We start from the raw sequence: 17,103 nt of genomic DNA on the forward strand, positions 1-17,103 counted from the left end.
TAGTTCACATGTATTAAACATTACGTTATGTTTCTCTGCTAGTTTATTACACTTCTACCCAACGTGAAAATACTCCAATGGTAATCAGAACTTGCTCTCTATATTAAGTTACAAGTAGTGTGTGGTCTAACACTAAGATGAAAATACAATTCTAATAATCATATTTTACAATTAGTATCAAGGATTGCTTTACATGTTTCATTCACGTTCTATGTGCTATGCTACAAAAAGGCATAATTAATGGAAAGAAAAAGAATAACAGGAAATACAGCTTTTGTTTTAATTGAAACGTAAACATTATACTAAAATTATACCAGTCCCGTCCTTGCATACATATTAAATTCACCGATGATTGTAAATAATGATTTATGAATTAACGCTTTATCCTCCAAAGACAAAGGATAGGATTCTACTTGAAGTACAAGCAGGTCTTATGGATCTTAACAAATAGCAACCTTATGAATCAAAGAAATCTGGTATCAAAGTGCAGTATGTTTATGGGGATAACACGATAACGAGAACAATTGTGTGGTTTGATATATAATCTTGCTTGAAATATATGCACAACATTTAAAAAACAAAACCACAAATTATATTTTTTAATGTCATATAAAAAATTTTTTTCAAGTGTCCGCTTACTTGGACAAAACCATGCTGCTGAAAAAAGACTAATTTAAAAAAAAATGTTATTTGCACTACCAGCATTAAAAATATACCAATATGTCCAGTAGTAAGTAATATTTGGCTGGCAGTAGATTAAACTTTGTTGAGAATTCATATTTTGGTAAAGTGAAGAAATGGATTACATAGTACCATGCAACATAGGACTTACCAAAGAACAAGATATTCATCTCAATGCATCTTTCATGGAAACATATTTTAAATAAATACATGCCTAGTGATTACCTCTTCAGCTAGTGTCTTTTACACTGTATTTTTCAACTCTTATGATTTAACCCTTATGCTGCTAGCAGCAGGCTTGAAAGTCACTGCTTAGAAATGCCATTTTAGTCCCTCCAAAGGCGGGAGTTTTAATAAAAATGCAACTAAAAGCAATAGTACTGTGTCGAGTTTTACAGCGGTACTCCTGCCTACTATCACACTTCAATCACTGGCAAAGGTAATAATTGCGTACATGAATGTGACAATCATTGACTAACCTTTATGCTCAAAGAGTATCCAATATCATGTTAGATCAAATAGTGTGTTAACGTACACCTTTCTATTTGTAATGCTGAGATGTACAATGTTCTTGTAATTTCATCCTGTCCCAGTATCTTACTGCTACATAGTATATGAATAAATATTTCCTGGATATCTCATTTTAACCGTCACCTTGAGAAGGTAAAACTTTCTAGGTCATTGTTATTTTTGTATAAGAACAATAGTTAAATGATCACCTTTCATCTACCCATACCAAGATTTAATTTTCTAATCTGATTTCATAAAGAGGCACTATAGCATGACTATACTGTATGCAGCAGTGGACATATTACATTGTGTTAGGGTATGCATTGTAAATTCCCATCTTGTTCTAAAGCAAATACAAATATCACTTGATATCACAGTCACATGTCAAACTGGTCTGCAAACCTACTTTTCACCATTATCTCTTAGCATACAGTGTTTCAACTGCAGCTAGGGATTCTGGGAAATGACATGCAAATGTGCGTACAGTATCAACTTTTGCTTCAAATCCATAATGTTCTAGAAATCTGGGGGTGGGGGGAAGAGTAAAACTTTGAGATTAATAATACCCCAAAAGAAAGTACTACAGTATCTGGTTGGTTAGGGGGGAAAAAAGTTACTTTCTAACAAAAATTCAAGAAAAAAATCAACAAAATGATGTCTGCTAAAGTTAAGAAAACACAAAGATTGATGTAATGTAAAAAAAAGTTACATTTGTACTTCTGTAGCTCTCATTTGCATGTTTTTTAAGGTTATACTTTGCATTCATTGCATACGCAATCATTTTTTTTTATAATTACATCATAAGTAGTAGTCCATATGATGTTGCAAAAAGAACAAAACACGGTCTAATGAAAAAGCAGTAAAGAACAGAATTATGAGTATTATAAAGCAGGTATATAGAGTTCATGGTTTCCAGTTGCATGCCACACTAGCAGAACAACTCTTTTCTGTTTGCAGTTACATCACTAGCGACATCCTAAACAATATTCTAAATAGAGCAATGGTTGACCCCTAGGAGGGAGTCGGCGAACAATAGCTGATCATGACTTCTTTTTTATTCCTGTGACTGTAAACTACAATGTTACTTTTTAGCATGGACTATAATGTTGTTTGTGTAGAAGAGGACACTGGATAAAATCTATTGACTTTCACCCACTGGAACGAACAATGGTTTTCAATGACTTGGGGTTATTCAGTGCAAGGTGAACCTACAGAGCTGTTGATTTTGTAATTGGCAAAGAAGACCTGCTGTGAAAAGCACTTCTCTATCAATGTTTACAAAACAGACTTCCAAATGGCAAAGAATAACTCTTATTGAATAAGTGCAGATCCACAACTGACCTGATATTGCAATGATGCCCTAGCTTTCTGGAGTCATTTCAAATCCAATAAATCTACATCATTTGGATGTATTCTGCAGCTTCATTACTAAGAACAGAGGTGAATCTAAACCCAGGGTCAGAAATACCATTTGGAAATTCTCTATAGAATATTCTGAGGTACTTTTGCATGCTCATGTTGCATTATGGCAAGAAACGCAGAGCACCGTACATTAACAATTTTTATTTGAAATAAGTATTTCATTCTACTCCTATTAAATGTAACAATGGTAATAAATACTTTGCAATGAATGGAAATCAAGCTTTGAACATGTTGGTGAGATTTATAACTGAGAAAAATGAATTATAATCCATAATCCTAAATCTCCCAATAGAATACTACTTTTTTTTTACTTCATTCCATTCAATCCAAATTTAGCAGAAGACTCATTTGTGAGTTACACTGCATTTCAAATGGTGAGCTTAAACTATAATTAGAGTGTAAACTGAGAATTTTTTCACGTCTATTAAAAAAGTGATACATTTCTAGAATGTAATTTTTAGTAGTTGAAACCCGTCTTAATTGTCATAGTTTCTTCATTATACCATTACCAACACTACTTTCATAAGTATTTCTTTACAGTGATAAGCTACCTTCAATGTTAAAATATTAAGCAAAACAAAACCTGTTAGAAGATTACAGAGTAAACATTACAACAGATTAAAAGTACCAATCATTTACTATTTTGGTTATCAGATACTGCTGTTAATTTTATTTATAGATTTTACTGAATATTTTTGCACCAGATTAAGAACACGTCGAACAACTCCAGATGCATTAGGATATTATTTTCATATGGGCAAGAAAATGTTGTATTTATTATTGTATTTACTATACATTGTTTTTACAAAAAACATATATTCAAATGTACATACTGTACTGTTTTCTAATGCAATATGGATTAGACTATAGCAACACCATTAATACACTGAACCTATGAGTTCTGGTTTATGACACATATATATTACTAGTTGTCTATGTGAAAGTTTATTTTCCAAGTTTTTTAGTTGGAGTGATGTATCTTTTGCTTACGTAAGGTTTATACCTAATGATTCTGTCATAAGATTCGAATATATGGCCTGCACACCAGTAAAATTACAACGTTGAGGTAACTGACTTGACATCTAATTAGAGATTTGCAATACTAAGTGAAATGCAGTCTCTTGTGACACATTTGCAAAGCCTGAAAGGCTTTGTCACCGAATTAGTCTTAAATTTTGCTATTTCACAAACTTTTACCAAAATGTTACCAGACAGTACGTGAAATGTGGTGTATGGGCCCAATTTGTAGTCTCAGCGTTAAGAAAGTGTAGCAATTTTGAAGCATTTTGCAAATTCGCATATCAAGCGAAATTGCAGTGTATATTGACTCAATACTTTAATGGCTTGCAAACTCTGAAAGGCTTGTGATGTTTGTATTTTTTTTTTGTTGTTTGTGACATTGGGTGAAAGTTTTGTATATCTGCTTCTAACATGGCTGTAAGCTTTAAGAATATCTAGCTGGGGAAGGGCATTGCCAACTGTTCTGTGACTTTAAAATAGGAAATAAAGAAGAAAACACATAATTTAGATATGGAAAGAACAGTGGATGTTTGGGATAAATCAATCTTGAAAGCAGTTTAAAGCTCACAATCTTGGCATTCAGGGATAAGTTACTGCACAATTGCATAAGTTATGGATGGCTAAAATCAGAAGTACATCTGGGTGTTTGTTTTGAGAGCTGTGTGCAATGTAGAATTTAATACATATATTTTTTTGATTTGTGATTTTATCCAGTCTTCCCTCACGGCTTTCAATTTGCCCTCCTATCCAGAGATCACAGTGCTATACACTCCCTTCAATGACTGATAAAAACCATGTAAAAATTATACTGTACAAGAAGATCTTTTAGATGCAAATGTGGGATGTCAGATTACTGAAGTAGCCTGTACCCCATTAACAGTAAGCTAATGAAGACAGGGCCAGTCATGGCACTTGATTCATTTCCAGGCTCAAAGACCAACTTCCAAACAAGGCAACAGCATAAACCCTGCAGCACTGTTCTGACCCAAAAGTCAACATCATCCTCATCTCCACTACTGTGATGTTAACATAACTGTACAGCAAGCTACTGTATTGCTTTTTTGTACTTTTCAAATGTATTATTATTATTATTACAGTAGATATTGCTATTATCTTCTGCGTAGCTTACAATTGTTTTCTTTATCATTTGTTGTAATAACACATTTAATGTTTTAATAATAATAATAGCTATTATTATTATTATTATTATTATTATTATCACCATCATATTAATATAAATGTGTCATTATTTTTGTGTATGGCAAGAATAGCTGAAGGTTATTATTAAAAAAAAAGTAAAAAAATAAGTATTTAAAATAACAGTAATCTCAAAAGATGAGGCTGGCCCCTACAGTACCACTATTGTTTGTTTAAAGTACTGTAACATACCATAATTTAGCAGAAAAAAGAACCAGAGTTTGCCACAAACGACCCTGGTGTCTTTTATTTTGACGCCAATATATCTTATTAGAGTAGGTCTACGTACTTACTGTAGGCTGCGAAATTTCAACAAGTTTGGAAATTAAAATAAGACGGCACTGTAAGATCAAAGGCACCTATCAGATAGGAACATGTCCCTTCTACTGTCTGCTTCCGGATGCTCTATGCAAGTGATTTTTCAGGAAAAATCCCTAATCTTCCCATTCAGTGAAATAAAGAAATACATTAATAAACAAAAATAAACAAACTGGCATTTTTATTTTGAATCCTCTACCTTCCTTTCTTTCCTTTTTCGGGTCTCTGGTGTCTTGATCGAGTTAATACTACATTTACTAAATTGATGCATACACATAGGGTGTATATATGTGTGTGTGTGTGTGTGTGTGTGTGTGTGTGTGTGTGTGTGTGTGTGTGTGTGTGTGTGTGTGTGTGTGTGTGTGTGTGTGTGTGTGTGTGTGTGTGTGTGTATATATATATATAAGTATAATAATATGTATATATATTTTATTTTTATTTACTTTTATTTTTTATATTTCCCTATATATATATATATATATATATATATATATAGGGAAATATAAAAAATAAAAGATATATACGTGCTTATGTATTTTCCCTTAGTATAATTATTGTTGATATGTTTTGATGTAATAAGTCCCTGAGAATCACCGATCTTATTATCTTTTTCACATACACACATTATATTTGTGTATATTTTATATATGAATTTTGTATATATTTATATAAAACCCATATAATTGTGCGTGGATATACAGTATACGTACATGAATATGGTATGGATGCAGTATATGTGTGAATAAATGATTACATGATTGGCGTTCCCCTCATCTCTTGGAGTCAGATGTGCGTGTAGACGTGTTTAAGGTGTCCCGTTTTCACCCATGATCTATACATGGGTATCCCTTTGACTACCAGAGTAATGCTGTAGGAAAGGTGAGGTCTTACCTTCATTACTGGGGCTTGCGATGGTCCGGGGGTTGCTGCAGGTGATCAGCCATATCCAAAGGGTTAAGTGGGTCCCAAATCCACCCCAGGTACCAACAGACCAAGAAGATCCAACATTAAACCAGGGCAGACCAACTCCAGTCCTGGCACCAGTGGCACCCAACATCTTCTCCCACCAGCTCACCCAGAGCAGAAGACCTTCTTTCCCTTATCCTCTGCCTCTCTGCACAAGCAGCCCTGGGAATCTCCTCTACAGCTGCCTCTGTCTTCTGATTGCTGCCAAAGTCAGACCCAGCCCCCTTTCAGGATCAAGATAAAGAATCCAATTGCTAATCAAGAAGTTCTCTCTATTCCTTGGTGTGGGGTTTTTTTCTTTTTCTTGCTGGGATGCTATCAGGTGTACGGGTTTTTCTTCTCTCCTCCTCTCATGGCAAGTGTAACCCTGCTGCGCCTCCTTCTCCTTCTTCTCCCTGCTCCTCCTCCTCCTCCTCTTCTTCTGCACTTTGATTTTGACGCGTGTGTGTGATTGCTGAGAGGAGCCGGTGGCGGATTGGGGGGATGTCAGACAGGAGAACCCCCCCCCCCCGCACTCCTTTTCTCCCCCCAAAAAAGTCAGATGGGAAGCACCACGAATCGGAGGATGGACAGGAAGAGAGGAGGTATGGGGAGGAGGGGGGTGGGAGGACCGATGAAGTGGGAGTGATGAGATCGGACCTGGCAACGATGTCCACATTAAAGGACACCAAAGGAAGAATAGGCTGGGGAGAGGGACATATGAGAGAGACTGAGAGAGTGGGGAAGATAGATATTGTAAGAGAGAGAGAGAGAGAGAGACTGAGAGAGTGGGGAAGATAGATAGTGTAAGAGAGAGAGAGACTGAGAGAGTGGGGAAGATAGATATGGTAAGAGAGAGACTGAGAGAGTGGGGAAGATAGATAGTGTAAGAGAGAGAGAGACTGAGAGAGTGGGGAAGATAGATAGTGTAAGAGAGAGGGAGACTGAGAGAGTGGGGACGATAGATATGGTAAGAAAGAGAGAGAGACTGAGAGAGTGGGGAAGATAGATATGGTAAGAGAGAGAGACTGAGAGAGTGGGGAAGATAGATATGGTAAGAGAGAGAGACTGAGAGAGTGGGGAAGATAGATATGGTAAGAGAGAGAGACTGAGAGAGTGGGAAAGATAGATATGGTAAGAGAGAGACTGAGAGAGAAGGATGGCTATAAATAAGGACCTAGTCGATAGCTGTCTCTTCTCACACGCTTCACTCAGTTTCTAGTTGAAGGGAAAGAGACGTTGCATGCACATACTCTACAAGCGAGAGGGACATGAAGTAATTGTGAGCTACAGAGGTCTCCCCGCACACTCCTAGTGATTCTGTGTGTGTGCAGCGAGTAGCAGGACAGGGCAGAGGTAGATGTGCATTCCCTGCTCTCGCAGCCAGCCTTTCAGTGCCTGTGTTTGTGTATGAATAAGGTACAGTCAGTGTCAAATGCTGCTGCTGCTGCTTCTGATGGTGAGATCTAGCTGCATGCAGCTCCTGGTGTCCTGTGCTCTCTGCAAGACAAATAACATGCACTGTAGGAACCATCCAGACTGGCATGAGCCTTCACCAGAACAATGAAAGACTGTCAAAACAGAACACACTGAAAAGCTGAGACTCACACCGAACACTGGAAATCTCAGTGCTAGCACTGTAAATACTCAGAGTTAAGGAAATAACTGTATGACAAATCTCAACTGTCAACCCAACTGAAATATAACATTCTTCTGTGTACTGGACATATCTGATCTGTACAAAGTCAGCAATATATCAGATTGTAAAATGCAGTGGTCACATACTAATACAACCTTAGTGGTGCTGTGCTTGAGTGCAGGAGAGAGCACAGTTATTTGAGCAAAGGACACTATAATAATGGTACTGATTTTAAAAACCTTCATGGTGTATTCATGCAGAATAAAAAGGGTGAGACTATTTGTAAAACACATCTCATATTCTTTCTTGAATAAGTGAAAGTTTAGGTTCGCAAATATAAAAAGTAGTATTATACCATTCACTTTCTACCATCACATTTGGACCACTGATAGATTATTTTGCAGTAGTACATGTTGCTTATTAGAAATGACACACTGTAGATACGTATACTTATCTATATGTAAATGTGCACATGTTTATGTTCAATGCATTATTTAATAATTGCCTCCATTTATCCACTCTATCTAGTGTGTGTGTGTGTGTGTGTGTGTGTGTGTGTGTGTGTGTGTGTGTGTGTGTGTGTGTGTGTGTGTGTGTGTGTGTGTGTGTGTGTGTGTGTGTGTGTGTGTGTGTGTGTGTGTGTGTGTGTGTGTGATTTAGTAAATAACCGAGAGTACACCCTTCCCTGGAGTGGTCTCCATGATTTATTTTATGGGGTAAGATGACCACTATAATCAAGAGTGGTGGAGTGTTGCAAAGCTAGGAATAAGGGAAGCGGTCAGTCCAGCTTATAAAATAAATCATGGTCTGTATAACACCCCAGGGAGAGATGTGTTTCATTTATTTCAGATATCTCGATAAAAAGCAGTTAGAAAATGATAGAGTTCTGCTGGAAAGTATGAGGCTGATTCAAGTTTTTTTTTCTTCTAGCTGACAAATGTCTATTTAAGTGACATTTGATCTCGTGCTGATTGTCTGCTGTAGAAAATCCTGGGAAAAAAATGTATTCCCTGAATTCATTTGCTGAATATATTAGTTATTTTATTTTTGCTTAGTGTATCAGAATCGGTCCAGAAAATAGAATTTTTTTGGAGGTACTATGCATGGCTGACGGAAAATACAATTCTATTAAATATGCTTTTTGTTGTGGCATGATATTTTAGAAACTATTCTGTATTTATGTAGTTGGTAAAATTACTTTTTAAAATAGCTTTTAGGCAATCCAAGAAGCATAGTATTGAAACAAGGGGTCTCCAGAGCTGAACCCCATTAATTTCAGCTCCGGTGACCCGCTACTTCCCAAAATACATACCGCCATAGGGGGTGCCAGTAGCTGCTCTGCTCAGCTATAATGGTTCATGTAATGGCGGGGTTGTGACATATAACTCCAACCCTTTGGATGTCACCTGCAGTATCCCATAAGGCTCTGTTTGGCGGCACCTACTCTTTTCAATCTTCATTAATGATCTACCTAAAGCTTGTAAGGGAGCTTCAATACACATATATGCAGATTACACAGTCCTAGCCTCTCTGAAATTGGACACATACTTCAATCTGATTTTTTGAGACTTGAAATCTGGATTTCCCAAAATAAGCAGTTTTTAAACACTGACGAGATTATAACAATTATATGTGGTACCAAGGCTACATTTCTAACGCTACCAATGAGGGAACTACAGATCAGAACCAACTCTAAGGCCATGTTTATATCGGCAGGGTGCGTGCGCGAACTGCCACAACAAATTAATGTACTCCAATGCAGCTCCATAGTTCACGCGTGGCGCGAGCGCTGCAGAGCGAACACACAAGCTTTTCCCAAGGAGATTTTACATTTTGAATGTGGTGTGCGGCGGCCGCGTCACGTGACGGGTTCTGCCAATGAGGATGAACCGCTCACGGCTACGCCTCCGCCACGACTCTGCCACACCTCCCTGTCACCTCCCAATGCCTCCTGCCTGCAGTGCAGTTTTCGGGCATGCACATCGCCCTAGTGACATCACGAGGGAGCGTGCGCGCACTGCTGCACCTACACTGGCGACACAGTTTATTACACTGCGGCCAGATCCGCAAGCCGGGAGATTTCCCGGCTTGCTAGTGGCCGCCCCTCGGCGTGCCGCGCGTCATAGACGCGTGGTCACGCGTCTTCGGGAGCGTGCGCCCCCCTGCACGCGCGTCCAGGGCTCTCCGAGGGAGCCCTGGTGTCCCGCGATCGCGGGACGGCGGCAGGGGGTTCCGGGGGACCCGGCGGACCCGGCAGCGGTAGGGAGAGTGCCCCGATCGGAGGGCGCTCTTCCGCTGCTTCGGCGCGCGCCCGTCACCCTCGGGCGCGCGCCAGGCTACTGCTGCGGCCAAGAACGGGCAAATGCTCGAATAAACTTGGCCGCAGCAGTAGTATAATCAAGGCCTTTTTGCAGTTTGGTCGAATATTTGCAAATTTGGATGCATTCACAACATTTTTACGCATCTCCAATATTCACACATCTCAACTTGAGTATTAAAATGGGCAATCTTCATTCCAGACTAAAAACATTTAGAGCTAAGGTTCTCTGTCCCTGTCTATGACTGCATCGGTTATTCAGCTCACCAGAATGTTCCAATATCTGGTCGTTCTCTGGAGCTACTGAAGAAAAATTCCACACCCAAGAGAAAATAAAAAATAGCAAGCCAATCAAAACCACTGAGTTGTAAAAGTTTAATGCTATCAGATTGGGTGGTACTAATGTTTTATTTAGAAACCAACAGTACTACCACGTTCTTATTTACACACAGTATTACTTTATTTTGGATGAAAAAAAAAAGTATTTATTTTAGAAAGCCCTCTCCTCATTTCTGTTTATATATCAATATAAATATTGTATAAATGCTTCTATATAAAGTCTAGCAAGCATTGCAGATGGGCATAATACATTTTTAATGCCTTTATATCAGGCACTATACTACTATTTTTTTTAAGCCATTCCAGCCAAATGTTGACATGTATCAAGCTTGGAATGCAAATGCGTCTCACAAGCACATTTTAATGACGCCATACTGTAGATATTGGCTGGCTCCCCAACGTGGATATTGAGGCGGCTATTTTTCAAAGTTGTTTGATTGATTCGATCATTCATTAGGTGACCTCCAGGTTCCAATAAAACTAAAAATAATAATTGTAATATTAATAGTAATAATAGATGAGCAGCCAGGATTACTTCTTTAAGAGTAATGGCGCTGAGGTCTATCACTTCTCAAGTGGCAAGAGATGTTTTTTTGGGCAGTGTCTTCTAAATCCTGTTTCTTCCATAACATCAGTCAATCCTTTATAAAATTGCCTGACTTTTCCACTACCATTACCTGTCTTTCTCAGAATCTCACATTACTTATTCTACACTTTTTCAGATCTTGCCATGTCTTTCTTGCTGTGGTGTGTGCTGTATACCCCTCCCCAGGACAGTCATATTATTCAGCTTCTTGAGGTGTTGCCATCTCAAGTACTGTTTGATTGTGTAAGACTAAATCACTGGCTAAATATGTTAAGAGAATAAAGAACCAAAACTAGTTTTCCCATTATAACTAAAGCTGCTACAGGTATCACTAACTGCACAACATTCATTATATATGTATATATATATATATATATATATATATTTATATATATATATATATATATATATATATATATATATATATATATATATATACAGTGTTCGACAAATCCGGTCGCCCGCACACCCCGGGCAACTGGATTTGGCCCCGTGGCGGCCTCATGGCTGCCCAAGCAGCACACGCAATTTTTCCTGCTCGCGCTATGAGCCCGCGCTTCTACTGGCATTATTATTTGCCTCCTGCAACTGCAATGGCCACGCCGTGTCAGACGCCGCGTTGCCATGCTAACATGATGCTCGTGACATCATGACATCACGCAGCGTCAAGGAGCTAAGGAGGCAGCCGATGCTGGGTAGCACAAGACACCAATTGTAGCCTGACGCCGGCCCACCCGCACCTCCCGCCCAGCTTCCAGGCCCGCCCGCACCTCCCGCCCAGCTTCCAGGAACCCCCGCACCTCCCGCCCGGCTTCCAGGCTCTCCCGTCCACCTTCCAGCCCCCCCCGCACCTCCTGCCCGACTTCTAGGCCCTCCGCCCGGCTTTCTGTCCCCCGCCCGACTTTCAGTCCCCCCTGCCCGGCTTCAAGACCCCCGCCTGGCTTTAACACCCTCCTGCCCGACTGCCCCACCCCCCCGCCTGGCCTTCAGTCCCCCGCCCGCCCAGCTTCCAGACCCACCGCCTGGCTTCAACACCCTCCTTCCCGGCTGCCCGACCCCCCTCCCGGCTGCCCAGCTGGCCGCATGTGGAGGACAAGCAAGCCCTGGAAGAGCTGCACAGGTGGGCCCCCTCCCTTCCAATGAATACCCACCCATCCGGTCACCCACCCAGTGTGTGTCTGAGTGTGTGTGTGTGTCTGAATGTGTGTGTGTCTGAGTGTGTGTGTGTCTGTGTGTGTGTCTGAGTGTGTGTGTCTGAGTGCGTGTGTCTGAATGTGTGTGTGTGCCTGTGTGTGTGTGGGTGTCTGTTTATCTGTGTGTGTGTGTGTGTGTGTGTGTGTGTGTGTGTCTGTGTGTGTGTGTGTGTGTGTGTGTGAATGTGTGTGTGTCTCTGTGAGTGTGTGTCTGTGAGTGTGTGTGTTTGTGAGTTTGTGTGTGTCTGTGAGTGTGTGTGTGTGTGTCTGTGTGTGTGTGTCTGTGAGTGTGTCTGTGTGTGTCTGAGAGTATCTGTGTGTGTGTGTGTGTGTGTGTGTGTGTGTCTGTGTGTGTGTCTGTGGTTGTGTCTGTGTGTGTGTCTGTGGTTGTGTCTGTGTGTGTGTCTGTGTGTGTGTCTGTGAGTGTGTCTGTGAGTATGTCTGTGAGTGTGTGTGTCTGTCACCCTCTCTCTATCACCCTTTCTCTGTCACCCTCTGTCGCACCCACTCTTTCTCTCTCTCGAGAGCTTCACACGGGAGACATCGGAATCCCCCTTAACCCAGAAAACAGGTAGGGAACACCTGCCCTCCAATATATAACACACACACACACACACGTAATTATGTAACAAGGACTAATTGTAGTAAAGTATTAATGTAATACTATAAATAAACTGTTATGTCAAAAACAAATGATGTTCTTACTAGCAATATATTCAATTTAAAAAAAAAGGGCTGGGGGCGGGGCTAATGGTTGGCTGGAGGCGGGGCTACTGGTGGGCTGGGGGCAGGGCTAAGTGGCGAGTAGATTTTTTGCTTCGGTGAGTAGATTTTTGGTTGATTTGTCGACCACTATATATATATATATATATATATTTTATATATATATATACTAGATGATATACCCGGCGTTGCCCGGGCGTGGAAGGGCAGGGGGCATGGAGTGGAAGGGCGGGGGGGGAGGGGCGTCGAAAGGTGGGGGCGGGGCCAAGGGGCTTAGAAGGGTGGGAAGGGCAAAGGGCAGGGGGGCAAAGGGCAGGGAGGGGCGGGGGGCAAAGGGCAGGGAGGGGTGGGGGGGGCAAAGGGCAGGGAGGGGCGGGGGGGGGGCAAAGGGCATGGAGGGGCGGGGGGGCAGGGAGGGGTGGGGGCGCAGGGAGGGGCAAAGGTCATGGAGGGGCAGGGCAAAGGGCAGGGAGGGGCAAAGGTCAGGGAGGGGCGGGGCAAAGGGCAGGGAGGGGTAAAGGGCAAAGGGCTGGGGGGGCAGGGAGCAAAGGGCTGGGGGGGGAGGGCAGGGGGCAAAGGGCAGGGGGAGGGAGGGCAGGGGGCAAAGGGCAGGGGGAGGGAGGGCAGGGGGGCAAAGGGCAGGGGGGCAAAGGGCAGGGGGAAAGGGCAGGGGGAGGGAGGGCAGGGGGCAAAGGGCAGGGAGGGCAGGGGGGGGCAGGGGTCAAGGGGCAGGGGGGCAGGGCAGGGAGGGTAGGGGGGCAGGGAGGGTAGGGGGGGCAAAGGGCAGGGGGAGTCAGGGACGCGTTAAATAACCCATTCCCCTGCGTTTCCTCACCTTGCACACGGCCGCGCTCCTGTTCCTATGGGTACCGGCCGCCCTCCTCCTCCACCTCGGGCTCCTCAGCGGAGAGGCTGAGACGCTCCGGTGAGGAGGGGCTGCGCCTCCCGCGGGGAGAGGCGGAGACAGCCGGAGGGGAGGCGGAGACAGCCGGAGGAGCGGCCTCTGGGACGGGGAGCGGCCTGTGTGAGGGGAGAGCCTCAGAGAGCGTGCTCTGTGTGTGTGGGTGGGTGGGGGGGGGATAAGCGGCGGGGGTGGTGAGCGGGGGGAGAGCGGGGGGGAGAGGGGGGGGTGAGCGGGTGGGGAGTGAGGGAGAGCGCCGGGTGAGGGAGTGGCCTATGGGTGGTGAGAGCCGTGGGGAGCGCTCTCGGGGATGGTCAGCTGGGGGAGCGGCCTATGTGAGGGGAGAGCCGCAGAGAGCGTGGGGGAGGGGGGGGGGTGGTTGTGTGTGTGTGTGTCTCTCCCCGTCTCTCCTTTGGCCCGTCACTCCGCCTCAGGCCAATGAGAGGTGTGCGGGGGCGGGCCAAGGGAGCAATCTCATTGGCCTGGCCCAAGGTCCAATGGGATTGCCGCTAGGGACACAGGGAGGGACACAGGGAGACACATACAGACATAGAAACATATGACGCTTTCACAAATATATAGTAAGATATATATATATATATATATATATATATATATATATAATTGCAAGCTCGGCACACTTACTGTATGTCAAGTATATTTTGACTGGTGCATGTATATGGTACAATAGGTATAATTAATAAACAGGTACATCACCCAGGGCAACTACGACCTGCATCGCAGAGTTGGACTGGATGAAGTACTTCCAAAAACTGTACGTATATTAGAAGTTCTTCGAAAATGAACCTTTTTGTCCTCACAGTGACATACGCCATCTCTCCCTATTTATGAGGGAGGCTTCCTCATAATTTGCTGAGAAATGTCACAATCATTTAATTACTCCCTAATAATTTAATTCCTTTAATACACAACGGTTTTAAAGGTGTATTCCAAAAAATGTATATTTATTTTTTATAAACTGCTGGTGTTGTTTTTTTACGTCAATTACATGCTTTGTTGTGAAATCCTCCAGCTTTTTTTTCTATTTTGGAGAAATGTCTGTAGCATGCTTTCCCCTGGCCCCCCCAACCTCTGCAGGAGAACGGGGTCCCCCGTGGTATGTCGGGGTGCTGCATGGTCGATCGCGTCGCTGGGGGCTCCCGGTGGCATATACAACAGGGCGCCGCCATGTTTAGTGCGTTTGAGCATGCGCAGGAGCTTGCGCATGCGCAGTAAAGCCCCAGTGAGTTACAACCATATCGAGGTTGGCACAAGTGTTCAAGCATGCGCAGGAGTTCACGTGTCAGCAGCGGCCATTACAGATAGAGCCTGCGCATAGAGTGTAGTGGCGGCCATTACAGGATCGCGCATGTGCAGTAGCGATCGAGCACGCGACCCCAATGTAAAAGAGGTCTGCAATGGACAACAAGTCCCAGGAAGCATAGAGGCAGAGATACATCTGATGCCACAGCAGCCAAAAGGTCTTGCAAGATTCTTCTGCTGGAGAAAGATACATTGTTGTGCACAGACCATGTGAGGCAGTAGGAGCTGGGACATAGAGAGGGGAGGGTGTGTTTGTGCAGGGACGAAAGTAGCCTCCTGCACTAGGCCAGAAGTCTTCCCCTTAGACACCAGCTAGGCCCTACTCACCCTCAGCTTGAGATAGGGACATGGTCCTGTAGAACCTAGACAAGTGAGGGTTCAGCTATGAAATGTAAATATCCTGGCCATTGCTGTGAAGGTGAACCACCCTCTGTTGATTAGCAGATATAAGAGACATTATAAAGGGGGATCACTCCAAGCGGGAGCCATCCATCACAGAGGTGGACGCGACGTGGGATCGTCCTTCAGGCAAGGGATCCCAAGTAAAAGTAATCTGGTGCCCGAGTGTGGACACACTCGGCAGGTACAGTCAAGTACACCAACCTCATCTCATCTTAGTGGGCAGCGCTGTCACACTTGGGTGGGAGGGGGACTCTGGATATATGGTGCGGGGTTACGGCCCAGTGAGGCCAGTGTTACAGAGTGACACTCACACAGTTGATGTATGTGTTGATGTATTGTGATATGTTATGTATTTATCTGCCCCTATAGTAAACTGTTTATATATACTCCGGTGTATGTGGTTACTATATGCGGGTCCTGTGTGAGGGGACGTTCTACCCTTAGAATCCTACACAGGTGGAGGCACTGTTTATGTAAGATCGTTCCAGAGGATACCCCCTGGCTCTCCCTGGCGGAGGTTCAGGCCTCCTGTGAACCTGACAGGTAAAGCACCACACCTGGTAATACATATAGATTCCCCTCACATGCACCCTATCTGCGATTGGGAGGGGCAAACTGTGTTAAATGTCTATGTTCATTTTTTGTGAGCACTCATGTAACCAGCACTGATAAGGTATTGAATTAAAAAATATATCGATATTTCTAATCACAGTGACTTTGAATTCGCTGCAGCACTCCTTACTCATTCATGTATAAGTCCATAATTGTATATGCTGTGGTAGTTGTTATTGCAATAATGATACAGTAAATAGTGTTTATTTTGTGAGCTTACACCTTTAATTACTGTAGCTGAAGTATTTAAGATTATGAGCTCCAATAAATAAGTACATGGCAAACAGAGTTCTTAGCTCTGAACATTGTACTTGAAGCTGTAAGGAATCCATTCCTGGGTTTGGTGGAAACCCTTTCCTTACAGAACTGTGCTGTTTACAGACAACCTCCTCTCACATCCATCTGTGCTGGCAATTACTGCAGTCCTGCCTCGGTGCTCTCTCATTGGAGAATGCTCTCACACCTCTCTCCTGGGATAGGCCCGCTGGCCTTCTTATACTGCTCTCTTACACTGCCTCAGTGCCGAGCATAGTCCTTAGTCATATGTAACTGTGTTTGCCACATGCTACCTGTTTGGCTGTCCTGTTCTTGTTTCCCTGTTCCTTGTTCTAGTTCCTGTTCCTGGGGCCCTGCTGTGTACCCCAATTGCAGAGGCCATGTCCTGGTTCCTGTGCTGAAGTGGTGGATCCTCAGCGTATCCTTCAGCTCCCTGTTCCCGGAGGCCTGCTGCCTTTCCCATAGCAAAGGCCTGCCTTCTGAGTCCTGAGGCCTGTTGCTTTCTCTCTCCTCGCAGAGGCCTGTTTTGGACTCCTGTGCTGAAGCGCTGCTTTTTCCCCGGTGCTGCCCCGTGGTATTCTCCGGCCAGCCAGCTATCTCCTCCTACAGACATCAGCGTCATGGGCCAAGGCTGCTCCTTGCGCAGAGGTCACTCCCACACTGACGCTCCTACGCTGAAGCGGAGAGGTCCTGTCTACC

The 17,103-nt window shown here is 43.4% G+C and overlaps 1 protein-coding gene across 2 annotated transcripts in view; it reads right to left on the bottom strand.

Moving 5' to 3' along the window:
• EPHA5 (EPH receptor A5) overlaps window positions 1-7,362 on the bottom strand; it is a 378,771-nt gene extending 371,409 nt beyond the window's left edge. Inside the window, exon 1 of one of the 2 annotated variants that reach the window (XM_075607532.1) lies at window positions 6,040-7,362. In XM_075607532.1, the coding sequence (XP_075463647.1) occupies window positions 6,040-6,205 (166 nt within the window). In that variant the 5' untranslated portion in view covers window positions 6,206-7,362. The remainder of the gene's footprint in view (window positions 1-6,039) is intronic. The other variant, XM_075607522.1, reaches the window with a different exon arrangement.
• Between the last annotated feature and the right edge of the window lie 9,741 nt (window positions 7,363-17,103).

The sequence above is a fragment of the Ascaphus truei genome, chromosome 1 (assembly GCF_040206685.1).
Source record: "Ascaphus truei isolate aAscTru1 chromosome 1, aAscTru1.hap1, whole genome shotgun sequence".
NCBI lineage: Eukaryota > Metazoa > Chordata > Amphibia > Anura > Ascaphidae > Ascaphus > Ascaphus truei.